Genomic DNA, 19,912 nt, shown 5'->3' with positions numbered 1-19,912 from the left:
GCATGTTCTCTCCTGAACATCTGGCCAACCCGACTGGCTGGTTATAGAGAGTGGGAGGCTATGACCTTACCTCCTTTCCATCCATCCCATCATCTTTGGAATGGCTAGCTAGGAAAGACAACAATTGTATTTAGTTCCTTTTATGGGGAGGCAGAGGCTCCTTGTATCCATCACCTCTTGCACAGGCATGTTAGAGCTAATATAAGAATTGCCAGCATGGATTAGAACCAAGGTCCATCTAGTCCAATATTCTGTCACCAGCACCAGATGCTTCAGAGGAAGGTGCAAGAACTCCACCGAGGGCAGATGTGCTTTCCCTGCCCTAAGTCTCATCCTGGTCTCTAATAGTTGGAGATTGGCATGAGCCCTGAAACAAAGTTTAATATCCTTCCAAACTCTTTGTCATTAATTATGATAACTCTGGGTATTTTTGTTATCCCTATAAATGTCCAATTCCATTCTGAAACCTGTTAAGTTCTTAGCCTCAGTGACTTCATATGGCAATGAGTTCCACAGTTTAAGCACATTTTGTGAAAAAAAGTATTTCCTTTTACTGGTTTGAATTTCCCACCTTTTAATTGCACTAACTGTATCTTTGTTCTTGTACTATGAGTCGCGGAGAAGGGAAGCTCCCAATCTCCCTTCCCTAGAGCACTCAGTATTTTATAAACTTTTATCATGCCCCCTCTTATTCATTTCATTAGGTAAACTATCTCCATCTTTTCAATATCACATCACATGAGATTTTTTCCCAGGCCCTTAATCATTCTCATTACCCTTCTCTGAACCCTCACCAGTTCTGCAATATCCTTTTTGAGATAGAGTGACAGTATAGGACAGTATAGCCAGTATATCCAGATAAGGCTGCACCACTGATGTATATATAATATTCTGCATATTGTTCTAGGTCTCATTCCTTATGCATCCTACCATCTTGTTAGCTTTTCTGACTAGAGCTGCTCATTGAGCAGAGGATTTCATTGATCTGTCCACAATGACAACATACCAGAGTTGATACAGTTAATTTAGAACCTTGTAAGGCATATCAGTAGTTTGAATTAAATCCGATGCTTAAATTATTGATTTAAGGATTAGAAAATGTGCCTTATAATGATAGACTCAAGGAGTTCAATCTATTTAGTTTAAAAAATAGAAGGTTAAGAGGTGGCTTGATTAGTCTGTAAGTACCAACGTGGGGAACAAGTATTTAAAAATGGGCTTTTCAATTTAGCAGAGTAAGGTATAACACGATCCAGTGGCTGGAAGTTGACACTAGAAAATTCAGATTTGATATAAAGCAGAATTTTTTAACAGTGAGAGAGTAATTAACCATTGGAACAATTTACCAAATGTCATTATGGATTCTTCATCACAGACAATTTTGAAATCAAAATTGGCTGTTTTTTCTAAAAGGATCTGCTCCAGGAAGTATTTTGGGAAAGTTCTCTGGCCTGTTATACAGGAGGTCAGACTAGATGATCACAATGGTTCCTTCTGATCTTTCAATCTATGAAATTTTATTTCTCATTTTACTGAAACCTCCCTTTCTAAAGATTAATGTCACTGTGTCTTTTTTTTCTTTTTTTTTTTTTTGGTTTGGCTAGACACAATGTAGCCTTGGGTGTGTGATTATATATTAACACTCAGAACATAGACAGATGCAATAGACATATTTGCAGATTTACAACAGGAGGGCTAACACACCGACAGGAATAAAGGCAGAAGAGGAAAGTGTGTTGCAAATGTTCTCACATGCATCACAGTATATTATAAATAGTGATTAAAAAGAACACAGAGAGGGACTTTTATTTTATAGTTATGCAAATAATTCACCAAAGAGACAGTCTATGGAGGAGCTTCTAATGAAATAAACCTAGAAGAACACAAGAAAGCAATGGGACAATTACATCTTTTGAGTTGCTTACACTTCAAAATCTGGTTTATCAAAGCAAGATCATTTCCATCTGCAATAAATGCCAACAAAGCTCCAGTCCAGAATGACCAAACTGTAATATATGTCTCCACCAGAGACCCACTCAGGAGAATTAGTATATATGTTATATAGTACTGGAAACATTTCCCCAATGTACAGAGATTGATTCCTGTCTAGTGTAGTTGTGAGTGTATTACACAGTACCTATTTCCAAACGCTGCTACCTCAGGAAACCACTCAGAGTGCCATGGAGTAATCAGCTGCATCTCATGATATAGTGACCTAACTAACTGCACCCAAAATATTACCTCTTATATGTCCTTTTATTCCCAAACTCACCACTCTATAATTTCAGATTGGAGCAGGGCAGAAACATCTGTTGGATATAGACCAAGGAATTTGGAGCATAAACTATCATTGCATTCTTTGAAATCAACCAAGTCTCTGAAGTCTAATGCAACAAGCTCAACTTCCAATGGTTCAGACTCCTTACCGGAGACTTCTTTGGATATGGACTTGAGAGCAGGTAAAAGGAAAGTAAAGTGCACTGATTTTTATAAATTCAGAATGTAACAAACCAATACCTGTGGCATAGGTGCCGACTCCATGGGTGCTCCAAGACTGGAGCACCCACAGGGAATAATTGCACCCACCAGCAGCCAAGCTCCCCACCCCACCACACCTCACCTCCACCTCCTCCCCTGAGCACATTACGTCCCCACTTCTCCTCCCAGTGTTTGATGCCACAAAACAGCTGTTTCATGTCGTAACAAGCTCTGGGAGGGAGGGGGGAGGAGCAGGAACGTGGCGCGCTCAGGGGAGGAGGCGGGGCCAGGGTGGGGATTTGGGGAAGGGGTTGGAATAGGGGCAGGGAGGGGGCGGAGTTGGGGCAGGGACTTTGGGGAAGGGGTTGGAATGGGGGCATGGCAGGGGCAGAGTTGGGCGGGGCCAGAGGGGGGTCAAGCACCCACCGGTGCCAGCAGAAGTCGGCGCCTATGACCTGTGGTAGTCAAAGCCCAAGCTGTAGAAATAGAAAAAAATTTGCTACCATGTCTATGTCAGACCCAGACTTCAGGCTAGGGTTTCTGTAACAGCCAGCTTCTGCTAGGCACAGCAGAAATGGAAGGTTACCAAGGAGCTGGCTCTGGCTACCTGATTCTCTGCTCAGACTTACCGCTAAGTACAGATGGGGGCTACTCTAATTTATGCCATCTGACAAGAGTCCTCAAGGAGTTGCTGAAGTGCATTCTACTCTGGGTTTGCCCCCTTCCATTCCCAACATGTTACATATCTGGGGGTTGCACAGGAGTCAGCTTTGCCAGCTCTATGCCAATAAGGGGCATCTTCACCCCCAAAAGAATCCCAGCAGGAGAGTTACACCTTAAAGGGGTCTGATTTTCAGAAAGTGCTGAGCACTCACACTCCGAAAAAGGAGTCTGAAGCTTGGCATGCAAAATCGTTCATCATTTTTGAAACAGGCCTACTTTCTTTCTCTCCCAAGGAAGTTAAAGCATAGTGATATTCTGTTCTCCCTCTTATTTGGAAAGATTTGTTGTAATGAGAGCATTACATAGAAATCTGTATTTCTAAACATGTAAACAAGGGAATCAAACCATGCTTACTGAAAACGATCCTTCATTCATTTTGCCTAGCTGAGATGCAATACACCCTGGGCTCTGTAACTCTGTCTGCTTAACAGGGAAAACATCCTGGGCAAGAAGAATATCACCTGTGGATATATAACTGCACAGTACGCAGAAAACTAAGTTTGTGCAGTGATACCCAACCTGTTTTTTTTCTGCTTAGCTGAAGACTGTCCTATTTTGTGGCCTGTACAAATAAATGTTTATCCAAGTATTTATTTAATTGTAAAATAAGCATTCTGAAGATTGTTATAGGGCTAAAGTCCTGCTCATGCAACCCTTCTGGCTTCAGTGGAGTTGCATTGCTGCCCATGTGGGGAGAATTTGGCCCTCGTGTATGTGGTGGTTGCAGTATCAGGCCCCTGATGTTAAGTCTTGACTTGATAATGGCATGCTGCTGAATGATGACATATGTGATACAAAGATCCATTAATTATTTTTGTAACTGTCTGATTTAATTGTTAATTAGCATCAGCTTATCAAACCATGTTCAGATCCAAAAGCTACACTTAACTTACAATTAATAAAATGCAGAACTGGTAAAAAACAGGCTTGGAGTTTCCCAGTCAGAAAAACATGAAACAATAACTCTGGATGTGTAAAAATGTCTCATTTTTAGGGAGTGGCAAACTTTATGGATTGTGAGGCTATGTCTACTCTATACACTTTGGTCGATGTAAGTTACATCAGTGTAAAGCCGCTGCAGTTAGTATATTGCTCATGCGCATGCATGGCTGGCTGCTTGCATCGGTGCTGCACATATTCACCAGGAGTGTTTGTGCTGATGCACAGTGCAGTGCACCATGCATAGGTAATCCAATGTGCCACTTGCTACCACCTCGTACACCATCTTTTGGGAAATTTTCACAATATATTGTGAGACAGAAGTGAGTTGTGCAGGGGTGACTAGGAGCAAGGGGTCAAGTTCCATCATGCAAATTTCTCATCCCATAATGCAATCCATAGCCTATACTTGTGTGTCATCTTTTTAAAAAATACCACAAACTCGTGGCACTTTTTGCTATCCACCATCTCTGACAGAAGCATGGAGGCTGCAGAGCTCTGCACTATTGTCATTAACGTTGCAAACATAGGATGAACAATCCTCTGATATTTGCAAAGCTGCAGGAAGTACCACAACAATGGGGGACATGACAGTTTCTTCAAGGATGGATTGCTGAGGGGGACAGCCAAATCCAATTCAATGTTGTTGGTGGCATTCATGGAACAGCTGAAGATAGTGGAGGGCTGCTTCTGGGCCCGAGAAAAAAATACTGACTGGTGAGATTACATTGTAATGTAGGTTTGGAACACTGAGCTGAAGAACTTTCAGCTACAAAAAACCAAATTCATGGATCTCTCTGCCAAGTTTGTCCCAGCTCTCCAGCACAGGGACACCAAAATGAGAGCTGCACTGACAACTGAGACGCAAGTGGCAATTGCACTCTGGAAGCTTGCAATGCCAGTTTGCTGCCGGTCAGTGGAAAATCATTTTGGAATTGGAAAATTCAGTGAGGGCTGTTGCCATGCAAGTGTGCAGGGCCATTAATCATTTCCTTATGCAGGAATGTCTTGGCAATGTCCATGGATGGACTTGGAGCTATGGGGTTTCTGCACGCACATCCCTATTTTGGCACCAGTCCACGTTGCTGTAGCGTACATCAACAGAAAGGGCTATTTTGATATGGTTATGCCAGTGATAGTGGATCATGGGAGACGCTTCACTGATATCACGTGGGCTGTTAAGGGAAGGTGTATGACACTCGCATCTTTAAGACCACAGTACTGTGCAGAAGCTTGCAAGCAGGGACATTCTTTCCTGAACGATGGATTACTATTGGCAATGGTGAAATGCGAGTAGTGATTCTGGCTGGACCCAGCTTACCCCTTACTCATGAAACTGTACACCAGCAACCTTGACAGAATCAAGAAAAGATTCAACTACTGGCTCCGCAGGTGCAGAATGAAAGCTGAACGTGCTTTTGGTAGGTTGTAGGGATACTGGCATTGTTTACTCACAAGACTGGATCTCAGAGAAAAAAATATCCCAATAGTTACAGCTGCCTGCTGTGTCCTGCATAATATCTGTGAGACAAAGGTAGAAAAGTTTCTGCCGGGGTGAAGGTGGATCAGCTGTTTGGTGAGTTTGAACAGCCAGACACAGTGGACATTATGCGGCTGAGGGTGGCCTAGAGAAGCACCTTAACCAGCAGCCACAGTAATGTGGTATGGTAGAGTGTGCTCTGCCTGGCCCTGCAGTTTTGAGGGTGGTTAGGAACAGTGGAGTGCTTGGTGTACATGTAAGAATACCACACTATCTTTTAATGCACCTATGAATTCTGTGGTGCTTGCTGTACATTATAATTATTACACTGTGTTTTTCACTGAACCTATGAATTCTGTGGTCCTGTACAATTACAAGGAGTAGGTGCTTTGAGTAGCACTAGGCACAGTGAAGTAATAAAGATAAATTAATTTCCCCAAAATAGACATGTATTGTGTACCAAAAACAGTGTAAAAGAAGAACGTGCAATTAAAACACAAACTTCTAAAATAAATTAACAGAACTTTAAAATGGGAAAGGTAGAAAACTTTCCTCTCCATTTCAGTCCATTTTGGCCTTGCATACCCTATGAGAGCCACTGTAGGTGTATGAGATGCTGTCCTTACTGTCCTCTGGTGTGAAGAGGTAGGGGTTTAGGGATGTAACCCCTGATGCCACATGGAATGTTGAGAGAGGGGTGTAGGGAGGTGCTAAAATGGAGTTCTTCATGGATTTCAAAGAGAAGTGAGTCTATGATTGTTGGACCTGTAGGTCAAAAAGAATCTGCAGCATTTGTGTTTTCTGCCTGAGAAGCCTCATTATAACCTGGTGCAGCTCCCTCTCCTTTTCCTGCTGGGATTTGCTCCAGCCTGCTCTTTCCTCCTCCATGCTGTCTGCCATATTCACCCTCCAGGCCCCCTGTTCCAATGCAAGATCTCACTGAACTTATCCTCCCTAGTTCTGTTCTTTCTCAACATCAGTGTCAGGTGTTCTGTGGGTGTGGAGGGAGTACCTCTCAAGACCACAACGGCAACAGCCACAGATAAAACAGAAAAATGTATCATAATATTTACAGTCACAATGAAAAGCAAAAGATAAGTTTCAGAATGCCTTTCCCTTATCCATATAAAAGTTTAAAATACGACACGTTTATTGACACTTCTACTTTGGAGTGCCTGCACAGCACTGCTCTCCAATCCCAGCCATGGTGAGTGTGGCCTCCCATGAGCAGGAGGCCTGGGAGAGGGAATGGGGAGGGAATTTTCAGTTACATGACACAATAAAATTTCGGCCCGTTTCCATGAGTACAAGTACAGGGCACTTACGTCAGACAGAGACAAATCTGAATGTATACACATGAGCAAATAGGTCAACACAAGGCAACTTATGTCAAACTAACTTTGTAACACAGACCAAGCTTCAAGTTTTATGGGCTCAGCAAACTATTGTTTTGCTTCAAAGTGTAAGCAATATACTACATAGCACCTATCTCTATACATTTAAACCCTTCTTTAAAAAGTTTCTCTATTTAAAGGGAAGCCTATGCTAACTTTTAGGGACTGTAGAACACCCCTAAAAGTAAGGCTGAGACTAGAAAGTGGGCTCTATATACCATATCATATATATTTTTCATTGGGAATGTTCTTTTCACCATCCTCTCTTTTTGTGTTCTATTTTGCCTGCCCTCTGTTCCATTTTTCACCCAATGAGTTTGACAGAAATTTTTTTTTCAATCTTTCCTACAAGGAACATGTACACAACAATATTCAGTTTGCAGCCAAACTTTTGAGCCACTTGGCCAATGTTTTTAAAGATGGGTGTCTAGTGTTGAGCATTTAAGTCAGTATTTATGCTCCTACATCAGTGTCCTTTCTGAGAGCTTTGAGTGTTCCTTGCTTCAGGAAATCAGGAGCCTTTGATTTACGAATCTAAATACAGATTGTAAGGACCCACTCGAGACACCCATGTTTGAAAATGTTCTCCAACATGTTCACGTGAAATTTGAAATCACGCAACACTAAGTTTGCCCATCCCTACTAGTCATCTACTGTATAATGAACATCCAAGTACATGGCATGGGCTTGAGTGATAAATGAGTTTTGTTTTTTTACTGTTGTCAAGGTTCCTCCCCCACTCTGAACTCTAGGGTACAGATGTGGGGACCTGCATGAAAAACCTCCTAAGCTTATCTTTACCAGCTTAGGTCAAAACTTCCCCAAGGTACAAAATATTCCACCCTTTTGTCCTTGGATTGGCCGCTACCACCACCAAACAAATACTGGTTACTGGGGAAGAGCTGTTTGGACACGTCTTTCCCCCCAAAATACTTCCCAAAACCTTGCACCCCACTTCCTGGACAAGGTTTGGTAAAACGCCTCACCAATATGCCTAGGTGACTACAGACCCAGACCCTTGGATCTTAAGAACAATGAACAATCCTCCCAACACTTGCACCCCCCCTTTCCAGGGAAATGTTGGATAAAAAGCCTCACCAATTTGCATAGGTGACCACAGACCCAAACCCTTGGATCTGAGAACAATGAAAAAGCATTCAGTTTTCTTACAAAAAGACTTTTAATAGAAATAGAAGTAAATAGAAATTAAAAAAAATCCCCCCTGTAAAGTCAGGATGGTAGATACCTTACAGGGTAATTAGATTCAAAACATAGAGAACCCCTCTAGGCAAAAACCTTAAGTTACAAAAAAGATACACAGACAGAAATAGTTATTCTATTCAGCACAATTCTTTTCTCAGCCATTTAAAGAAATCATAATCTAACACGTACCTAGCTAGATTACTTACTAAAAGTTCTAAGGCTTCATTCCTGGTCTATCCCCGGCAAAGACAAAATATAGACAGACCCACATACCCTTTGTTTCTCTCCCTCCTCCCAGCTTTTGAAAGTATCTTGTCTCCTCATTGGTCATTTTGGTCAGGTGCCAGCGAGGTTACCTTTAGCTTCTTAACCCTTTACAGGTGAGAGGAGATTTCCTCTGGCCAGGAGGGATTTTAAAGGGGTTTACCCTTCCCTTTATATTTATGACAACTGTAAAAAATAAACTATTTTAATTTCTACCATTTCTAGAGCTGCCAAATCTTCTCTCTGGAGAAACATTTTGCTTTGAATTCACTAGGGGCTGAATGCCATCTTTTATTTAAGAAGATCATAGAATGTCAGCACCAATGGCTGGAATAATATTGCTTGGCAAGTACTTCCTGATACATCAGTCAACTTCCTTGTGTTGTTCATGGCCTAATTCAGCTCCCCTAGAAGTAAACAGGAGTCTTTCCAGTGGGGGCTGGCTCAGGCCCACAGTCACCAGGCTGTTTGTCTGAGGAATGGATTTTGATGTTATGGTAAAAAATATTACTCCAAATAAAGAAACCATCCAGAGGAATGGTAGATATAGCCTTGCTCTTTTACTCAAGGATTTTTCAGCATGATATGGTTAAATCAGTGGCATGCATGCCAAACTGAATAATAGCTGCACTTTTGAATGCCTTCCTCCATATCGTTCCAGCTCATTATCAAACTTACGATGTTTGATAATTGCTCTCTTAAACAGTAGAAGACTAACCTTTACCAGAGATGAAGAAGTGAAGTAATATAATGGAATGATGTTTTAGAGTCTGTATATGAAATAGGAAATATAAAAGCTTCTTTTATTCAGTGAATAACTCCCACACAGCAATTAGTGGGGAAGATGAATATTTCAATGAACAGTAGCAACAGCAAGCCTTCTTGAAATTAGATAGATAACCTTCAGGTGCATGGTTTTATGGGGGAAAAGGTTAGCATATGAAAGCAAGCAAACAAACAAAAAGCCCCACCTAGTAATTACCCTTCTGTATCTTGAAATGCTGTTAATGGGGAAGGAACCTAATATGAGAAGCAATATAACTGTCAGAGATATGCTTGCATTGTCTTCCACTGCATGAGTAAGCCCAAGGCTACCTATTTTATTTTCAACAGTGCTGTGAATATTATCTCTATGTTTCACATCTACTGCTAAGTATCCTTTTAATACTGCTTATGGTGAAATATTTAAGCATGCCTGCTTTCTGCAGACTGAATACCACAGCAAAATGAAGTGCAGCACCTCCCAGCTCTGGGCTATGCTGCAGGCTGGAGAGGACACAGAGTCCTGGGGTTTTATACAAGTTATGGCAGCCTCCCCGGGTTGTCTGATGGGTTACAGGGATGCCTGGAATCTCCACAGGGTTGCATTGCATGCTGCAGCCTCCAACCCCATATTTGATGCCCCTAACCCTCAGCCCCACCAGCACACCTTATGGGTCCTCAGGAGGCAGCCTTATGGTTGTCTTTACAGTGTCTGCACTGGGGGAATACACTAACAGCAAGAACCAGAGCTTTTAGGGTCACGTTTACAGCACTCCAGCCCTTTTACATAGCATAAGGGGCACAGAGCAGGGGTACCAGACTTTCTTCCTTAGCTTCTGTGGTTTCAGCCCTCATTGTCCCCTTATTTTTCTGATGTTGAATCTCTTTTATATACATGTTCACTAAATCATAGCATTAAAAATGAATTACAGTAAAGTAAAATAAGTCAATGAGTCATAATGGCCCCAACTCTCCAGCACAGTGGGCCTCCTTTCTATCACTCTAGTGACACAATGCAGCCACAGACCGTGCACCCTGACATTTTAGAGAAGAGAAATTTTGAGTGGCACAAAATCACTATAGCAGATCCTGTGCCACATCCGCCCTGCAGCCCATGCAAAGGAAAGGGGATGTGATTGGGCTGTCTAAGCTGATTTCAGCTACTATAATGATCCTAAAAAGAAAAGGAGTACTTGTGGCACCTTAGAGACTAACCAACTTATTTGAGCATAAGCTTTCGTGAGCTACAGCTCACTTCATCGGATGCATACTGTGGAAAGTATAGAAGATCTTATTATATACACACAAAAAGCATGAAAAAATACCTCCTCCCACCCCACTCTCCTGTAGCTCACGAAAGCTTATGCTCAAATAAATTGGTTAGTCTCTAAGGTGCCACAAGTACTCCTTTTCTTTTTGCGAATACAGACTAACACGGCTGTTACTCTGAAACCTATAATGATCCTAGTGGCTGTTGGCAGCTTGCACGAGATAGGGTAGCCAAAAGAATATTCTAACGTGTGCTAGGGATTTGGCTGGCACATGGATGCTCCAGGACTGGGGCAATGCAAAAGTTACTTAAAGCTAACTTTGCCCCTTCCCACAGCTGGTCCTGAGAATCTGGCCCAATATGTTGTTTACACTCTGTTTTCCAAATCTCTTCGCTGAATTGTGTGTGTATTCAGTTAGTGCCTAGAATGGTTTGTAATCTGGTCATGAAGAAACAAAGACTGTATAGATTTTTTTGAGGACTGGTGGTTCAAAAAATAATTTATTTTGATAAAGGTGGGATTAGTGAAAGAGAAAGTGAATCCAAATTTTAATATATGCAGCTATATGTATTGTACTCTTCACTTCTCCAATGGCTGGAGGAGCAGTGCAAGGATGATCCTAACTGGATAAGTATATCCTGATAAAGAAGCCAGGCTATCTGAGCCTAAAGGAAAACGCTCTCTCTTTCCAACCTGCTACATTACTTACAATGAGTTAATAGAAAGGTGACCTAATGGGGCATAATTGATTTTCTAAAAACTTTTGATAAGGAGTCTTACAAGGAACTCAAAGGAAATAAATGACCACAAGGAGAGGGATAAAAGAGCTAGATTAGAAACTGGGCAAGCAGTAAGAAGCAACGATGCTGGAGTGTTGACTGCTACTCAGCAAGGTCAGAAATAACTGGGAGTCCTGCCTGAGTAAGGAGGGCAGGAGCCATCTATCTTCCTCATGTTAGCGGTATAATAGTGGGAAGGTCAACAAGCATACTGCAGGCGATGCGGATATTTTAGTCCTCAGTAGTCTATTTTTTTTCATTTTGAAGAGCAAAATCTGGAAGTAAACTTAAAAATACATCAACTTGCTTATGCAAAAAGCACAGCACCATTTGTTCTAGGAAGATGGTTAGCTTGCTTCCGTTTTCCATCATGTGTCTAATGGCTTTTCCAGCTAAACAGTGTATCATTTATGTTTCAAATGCAGCATTGTTTAGGTTTTCAGAAAGAGTGAAGATGTATAATTTTCTTTGGGCTTGAATAATATCTTCTGCACAGGCCTCATTACATTTGCTCTCCTTTAGCATATCTCCACTGACATTCTGTCATAGAATTGTGCAGTAATATTATTCACAGGAATAGGAGACGCACAAAGACAAATGTAATTAAAAATTGTTATGCTCTCATGATTCACACCTTAATCATTTTTAGTGACTGGAATAGCTTCTGATGCTGCAGTTCCGGTTTAGCATCTAAAATGAAGGCTCGAGGTTTGTTACAAAAACAAATTATTTTCCACACTGGGTTTTTAGTTGCATCTGCTGAATGTGTTCACTCTTGGGATATGCTCATCTGAAGCTCTTTTGATTTCTGAATTGTTCTTAGTTATCCTTAAATTGCTTGTTTACAGCTGGTACATACACCAGAAAAACATGTTCTGCTTTAAACTGGCTCACATAAGGATTTTTTTAAAATGCATCAAGATTTTATGTCAAATCACAGCGGGTTATTAACACCAGGCTAGACTATGCCTTTAGACCCAACACTGAACAAGGGGGTGATGGGTAAGCAGCAGTAGTCCTGGGAGGCATAGTGTCTCAGAGATACATCTGGGAAACAAAGTTCCCTCTCTTCTCTCTTGGTTTGGGCAAGTTAGATGTAGTAATTTGTTGCTGATAGAGTTTAGGCCCAGAAGAGTCCATCATGATCATATAGTCTGTCCTCCAGCACACTGGAGGCCACAGAATCTCACCCACTCACTCCTGTAATAGACTCTAACCTCTGGCAGAGTTAATGAAGTCCTCAAATCATAGTTTAAAGACTTCAAGTTATAGAGAATCCACCATTTACACTAGTTCAAACCTGTAAGTGACCCATGACCCATGCTGCAGAGGAAGGCAAAAAACCCTCATGGTCTCTGCCAATCTGACTTAGGGAAAAATTCCTTCCCAAACGCGAATATGGCGATCAGTTGGACCCTGAGCATTTCAGCAGGACCCAACAGGCAGACACCAGGAAATAATTCTCTATAGTAACTCACAGCCCTCCGTAGCTAGTGTCTCATCATTAGCCATTGGGGATATTTGCTACTAGTAGTCACAGGTCGGCTACATGTAGGCATTGTAGGCAGTCTCATCATACCATCCTCTCCATAAACTTATCAAGCTCAGTCTTGAAGCCAGTTAGGTTTTTTGCCCCCACTGCTCCCCTCAGAAGGCTGTTCCAGGACTTCACTCCTCTGATGGTTAGAAACCATCATCTAATTTCAAGCCTAAACTTGTTGATGGCCAGTTTATATCCATTTGTTCCTGTGTCAACACTGGTGCTTAACTTAAATAACTCCTTTCCCTCCCTTGTATATATACCCTGATGTATTTATAGAGCGCAATCATATCTTCCCTCAGCCTCCATTTGGTTAGGCTAAACAAGCCAAGCTCTTTGAATCTCCTCTAGTAAGATAGGTTTTCCATTCCTCTGATCTTCCTAGTAGCCCTTCTCTGCACCTGCTCCAGTTTGAATTCATCTTTCTTAAACATGGGAGACCAGAATTGCATATATTATGCCAGATGAGGTCTCACCAGTACCTTGTATAATGGTACTAATACTTCTCTATCTCCACTGGAGATATGGAGCCCCATGGATATTTTGGCGGGGTTGGGAACAGTGGACACAACCCCAAGGACGAAGTTGTGGACTAGTGGGTCAAGTTGGAGGATGATGTGGAGCACACGGCAGGTTTGTCTGGTGGTGCGGTGAGTCAGGACCTCTTTTCCACTCCGGAGAGGTCTAGCCAGTCCCAGCAGTCCATCTCTGGCATGCATGATGCAGGAGAGGAGAGCCCTGGTAAGTGATCTTTTTGAGTTGATTCTGCTTGGTTATATGAGGTAGAGCTGTTCTTTGCTCTTTATATTCTAGAAGTGGGTGAAGCGATAGAAATGTACAAGACTACCTGTGTTTGCATGTGCTCCACGTTCCCTTGTGCAGCTAAGCAGTGCAGTGGAAGAGTGTGTTAATGCACACTGAGATTTCAAGGGAATCCTCCAGAGAGGTCTCTATGAAACTTTCCTGGAGGTACTCACCAATCCTCGGCCGAAGGTTCCTTCGCAGAGCTGCTTTGTTTCTTCCCCCATTGTAGGAAACTTTCCCATGCCAATCGGCAATCACTTGTGCAGGAAACAGGTGAGAATCATAGAATCATAGAATATCAGGGTTGGAAGGGACCTCAGGAGGTCATCTAGTCCAACCCCCTGCTCAAAGCAGGACCAATCCCCAATTTTTGCCCCAGATCCCTAAATGGCCCCCTCAAGGATTGAACTCACAAGCCTGGGTTTAGCAGGCCAATGCTCAAACCACTGAGCTATCCCTCCCCCCAAAGGGCAGCATAGGGACTGGGTCAGAAGCCACATGCGTGCAGGGAGTTACACCCTTGTATCCTTGCTTACCCTCAGGATTGAGATATTGGCTTCAGTGACCCCAGCCTGTGGAAAATAGTGGCAGAATTTACAACATTGTTGCTAGTCACCTGCAGTGATCCCCTTAAGAAATCACTTAGATCCTCTGCCCCATCTTGACCGTGTTTGCTGAGATGTGTGCTTGCCAAGGGACAGTGAGAAAGTGATTCATATGAAAAAAGTGTGTTTACTATAACAATTCTATGCTGTGCGTGAATTAACAATCATGCTTCTATTTATTGTTTCTTATGCTTCTGCAGATGTGACCTTCAGGGGAACCCCCTACACAACAGCAGAGAGCCTCCGCCAGATAAGGAAGTGACCAAGGTGGAGCAAGAAGGACATGTTCTGAGAGGTGCAGCACTCCTCAGAGGCTGAAAAAAGAGAATGCAGGGAGTGGAGAGAGACACTGAATGGAAAATTTAAAATAGAACAGAAATGAGAGTGAGGAGCAGGGCCTGGAGCAGATGATAAAAGTGATGGAAGAGCAAGCAGAGACGTTGGAAGTCTCTAATTATGCTTCAGGCAGAAAATATGCATGCTCGTTCCCCCTGCAGTTGATACACAACTGCTTTCCAGGCCCTCCCCAAATTCCTCCCACACATTCCTTGCAACTTCCCAGAATGTCTCAGTACCCCATTCACTCCACCCCTTCGGACAGCTTCCAAAATGATAGCTGGACTTACCCGCAACTATGAGAGCCTACACTGCCCTGCATTCTTATCTCCCTTCCCACCTAGCCTTTTGTGTGTGTTGGTAATTGGTATTTAATAAAAACAAACTCACAGAAAAACTCCTCACAATTACCACAAACTGGCACTTGTTTAGGCAACATAATCGGAGAGGCCAGAGATTGAATGTACATGGAGAGTAAATGCTTTTGTCAGAGACAGAGCATAGTTATAGCACAGGACTGGCAGTCAGAGTTCTGGGTTCTATTCTCAGCTCCATCTCTGTCTTTCTGTGTGATCTTGGCAGAATCACTTAACTGCTCTGAGACTGTGTTTGCTCCTCTTTCAAATGTGGATAACAATATTTCTCATCTCTTGGGGTGCTGTGAAACAATTATTAATCTTCCTGATTGTCTTTGCAGTTCAGGATAACAAAAGAATTCTGTTTCTAGGACTGTCAATCTGATGCTACTCACCACTGAAAAATAAAAGGATGCAAAACTGTCTTCACACCTTTCATTTTAATCATTTCTAGTTTTACTATTGGCCTATCTCTCTCGAGTGTTCATAGTCTCCATCAATAGGGCACAAAACATATTCTGAGCCATCAAAATGGGTGACCAGTGTTAAGGAAGCTCTAGCAATCATTTTCTTGGCACTGCATGATTCTGAGCAGCATCTGGTCACTAGTAATTATTCAAGGCAACCTTTTTATGAGAGAAATACATTTAATTAGTTTTGGAAATGTTACAGTATCCAGTGCTTAGAGCTCCATTCTAAATCACATGTGTTGTAAAAAGGGCATATGGGCCTGAGCAGACTTTTTGCGAGTGAGATACAAGACCTCACAGTAACATCAGATCAGAAATGAGCCTTTAGATTTGGAAGTAAACACAATTCTACTTTCAAATAGTAAAAGGTTTATCAGCGTCTCTAGAGGTAGAAATAACACCATCCCACTACTTCTGTGTTTCAAGAGGTAGGTTGGAAGGCCAGCTCTGATGAGCTGTCAGAATCATTGCTTAGTGATGCAGCACCAAGAATGATAGTTTATTGGTTAAAGCCTGAGAGAATGGCTTCCAAACTTGCTAGAAGATGTAAACCCAGAGTGTCTAGTAGAGGAGCTGGTGGAATTTAATTTTCTTTGTGATATTTGACAGGTGGTGAAAGGCATTTACCAGTCATTAGCTTGAAACTCCTACTGTTCTCCACCACTGATACATCACATCCTCCCAGTCTTCTTGACAGCTTCTAAGAATCCCTGAATCCTAGTTTCAATATACGAATGGTCAGAATCTGTTTTCATATTGGTTTATTAAAGGGATTTCTTTGGTGTCACTTCTCTGCAGAGAGGAAAATGAGAATAAGAAATCTCTTAATTTCTGTTAGCAGATGAATGCTCTGAAAATGAAATAACTCATTTGGAGTAATTCTTGTGGGCATCTTTAAAGCTTTAATTATGCATTTAATTTGAATCCAGGAGCTTTCTATTATATGCTAAATACTCTCTGATGCTTAAAAGCATTCAGTATTGTATATTAAGATTGAACTATATTATGCAACAGATAATTATCCTATACAGTATTTTGATTTTTAACCTGCAAGTAGGTTTCCCTTAATGATTTGCCTTTCATTTAGCAAATAACAGTCTTCTAATATCTAAAGAGAGACTGAACATCTAGGAATATCCCAGACATCTAACTGTAAACATTATTGAATCTTCAGTGGATATCAAAGGATAATTTACACAATATGTAAGGATTTAACAATCATGCAGTAATGCATGTGTCTATTGCACAGGTTGTTAATATGCCTTAAATACGTTGGGCTAGAATGTGACTTGGACTACATGCCCATGCAGAGGAGTGAGAACACCCATACACTACAGTGTGAGCTACATGGAACTTGGGCCTGAATGCTGAGGAGTAAGCAGATGCTGGACGCCCATTCAGTCTCCTTTGAGGAAGGTGGGTGGGAACAGGTGAGGAATTGGCGGAGTCTTGGCGCCATCTCTCCTAGTGCCCTGCTCTGTGTACTTAAGCTGGCTTGGCAGTGTTGTAATTTTGTGCTGATCCAGATCTGTGCGAATGACACAAAATTGAGAGGTATTGCCAATACTTAGGTGGACCAGAATATCATAAAAGAGGGTCTAGATAACCTTGAAAACTGGAGTAATAGAAATGGGATGAAATTTAATAGTGCAAAGTGCATGGTCATGCACTTAGGGACTAACAACAAGAATTTTTGCTATAAGCTGGGGACTTAGTTGGAAGCAACAGAGGAGAAGAAAGACTTGGGTGTACTGGCTGATCACAGGATGACTATGAGCTGCCAATGTGATATGGCTGTGAAAAAAGTTACTGCAATCCTGGGATCAACCCCATCTCCACCACCATGGGGCTCTTGGTGGTGGAGATGGGGTTGCCACCAAGGATGGCATCTAGCTCCTTATTGAAGTGGCAGGTCTCTGGCACAGCACCAGAGTGAAGGTTTGCCTCCCTTGCCTTCTGGTATGCCTGCCTCAGCTCCTTTTTCTTCGCATGTCACTGATGCATGACCTGTTCGTAGCCCTTTTCCAACAAGCCGGAAGAAGTCTGACATAGATATCAAAGTTCCTATGGCTGGAGCTGGGACTGCGCAGCCTCCTCTCCCCACAATACCAGCAGATCCAACAACTCAGGTGTGCTCCAAGCCGGAGAGAGTTTGCTGTGTGCCAGGGTCAGCTGGGAAGATGCGACATGAACGTTCAACACAGAGCAAACAGGAAGTGGAATTTCAAAAATTCCCGGGCCTTTAAAAGAGGAGGGGCGAATGTCTGTGTACATGGGTGCAGGACAGCAGAGTCTGAACTGCTGACAAGAGCAGTCAGGATGGGCATTGTGGGACACCTCCTGGAGGCCATCTGAGCGACGTAACCAAGCACGGGGTCTACACTAACACTTTGTCGATATAAATTTGCCACAAAAAGCTCTATGCATCTTGTCGAGGTGGGTTTATTTTGTTGGCAGAAGGAGCATTGCAGTGTGTACACCATCACTGTTTTGTCGACGAAACCTGACTTTTGTCAACAAAACTGTGTAGCGGAGACAAGACCTAAGACACAGCTAAGTATTTCTAGGCACAGACAATACAATTACTACCTAGCAAGCTGAGTTAAAATAATCCTAAAGAGCACAGAGTGGTTACACCAAATGGCATTTCCCTGTCTAAAAATTCTCTATACCTGCCAGTTTAGTTGTGAATCTTTTTCATGTATTTCAGATAAACAACAATCAACCCTGCCTGTCCAATAAAATGATAAAAATAAAATACAAATATACTGCACAGAATAATTACACATTAGACAAGTTAGTCCTTTAATAGGAATTATGACCTTGATTGTTCTCTTCATGCTTGGTTTGCTACAGTGCAAATGGCTCCGGTAGGTATTTTTCCTAAGTGGGTATTACTGCACAGTTCATAGAAATTACTTAAAAGACAGCATGCATTCTGCATTAAAACAGAACATTTTCATTCAGAGAAACAATTAAATGAAGCACTCTGAAGTGGTTTATTTCTATGATCTTGGAGCAGGTGAGTTTAAAAGGAACATTCATTTTCTGTAAAATACTATACTTTAAGAATGAAAGTCAGAATTACCCAAAGGGATTTTCTCTTAACACCTCAGGATACAGTTTAAAAATACCCTGCTCTTGCTGCTTACTGTTTAGGGTAACGATGTCATTCCCCTCTTCCTTTTCCCATTTGGATTTTCACAAAGGAAATCCATCGGAATCTCCTTTAATTTTTTAAAATCTGTTTTGCTTAAATTCAGACTGGAAAACAAACTATTCTCCTTGAAGCTGAATATCTACCATATGAGGTCTGATTGGTAGAGATCCATAATCATGAACACTCTGCACATTTTGTGGCTTTTCACATATTTTGCTGGATTCCCTAAAATCCAGGGGAGTTTAGTTTTTTCAAAGTGAAATTTCCATCTACTAGAACTTTGGCTGTGAAAATATTCTCTGCTCTATAAATCAGTGCCTGGATGCCTTGTAAATCTGCAGCCAGGACCCTTTCCAATTCAAACAATACCTCCATCAGAAATGCAAACAGCTTCCAATCCTCCCTGGGAACAATCAGTTGTATTGCAGAAGGAGAGTAATCAATTCCAGTGAGATTAGTATAACCACATTTTGCCAATTCAACAAGTAAAACACCATTTCCAGTTCCAATGTCAAGCACAGAGCTGTCCAGAGGGATCTTTTGTTTTTCCATCCATCTGATTAAACGAATCATGCTTTCTTCTCCAAACCAAACTTCCCCAGCATCTCCACTCTCCTGAAAAATCTGTAGTTCACTTTCATATGCAGCATCCCAGTGCTCTTTGGTCCCCAGGGCCAAGGGGCCAAAGTCGGGCCCCAGCCCCAAGGAGTGAGGGGCAGGCAAGCCTCTCCTTGACAGCTCTCACTGAGGATGTACGAAGCTGGTAAATATCTAAACTGTGTATAGAAAGAGCAGACCTAGGCAGAAAAACTACTGCTCGAATTTGGCATACTCATGTAAACTGGGGTGGAAAGCTGTATTATGCAACTACCATACATTAGAGATAAATAAGAGCAAGCAAAATGTGTCCCCATATTCCCAGGTAACATCGGCTTTTAAATTGTAAATATTATGGAATTGCCCTGATCCAAAACTCTGCATCAGAACCACTCCCCCCTCACCAAATTGTGACAGCTGGATTCAGATCCAGAGTCCAGATCCTTGGCTTTGGCTGAGGAGCACACAGTACAATTTGGGAGTGTGTGAAAAGAGGTCTTTATACCCTCCTTGTGCTCCCTCTTCCGGCATTGCTTTAATTTGTGCCAGCTGTTAGCAGTCCCAAGGGGTCAATATGGCAGCTGAGGACTGCCAGAGTGCAGGGAAACCCATCATATACCTCCTTTTCACTGAACATGCCCCCTATGCTAGCTGCTGGAAGAGGTGGTAGTTTAGGAGTCTCCATGCCACCAGAGGATCCCTTACGCTGAAGTGATCTTCCCAGGGTCACCTCCATCTGCTTAGGTTCAAC

General features: G+C 42.1%; 1 protein-coding gene across 1 annotated transcript in view; it reads left to right on the top strand.

Moving 5' to 3' along the window:
* ADGRG4 (adhesion G protein-coupled receptor G4) overlaps window positions 1-14,764 on the top strand; it is a 71,131-nt gene extending 56,367 nt beyond the window's left edge. Inside the window, exon 10 of the mRNA XM_074963203.1 lies at window positions 14,443-14,764. Within this exon, the coding sequence (XP_074819304.1) occupies window positions 14,443-14,504 (62 nt within the window). The 3' untranslated portion in view covers window positions 14,505-14,764. The remainder of the gene's footprint in view (window positions 1-14,442) is intronic.
* The last annotated feature ends 5,148 nt before the right edge of the window (window positions 14,765-19,912 follow it).

Source organism: Natator depressus, chromosome 9 (assembly GCF_965152275.1).
Source record: "Natator depressus isolate rNatDep1 chromosome 9, rNatDep2.hap1, whole genome shotgun sequence".
NCBI lineage: Eukaryota > Metazoa > Chordata > Testudines > Cheloniidae > Natator > Natator depressus.
The sequence above is the reverse complement of the archived record's forward strand: the minus strand, read 5'-3'. Positions and strand labels throughout refer to the sequence as shown.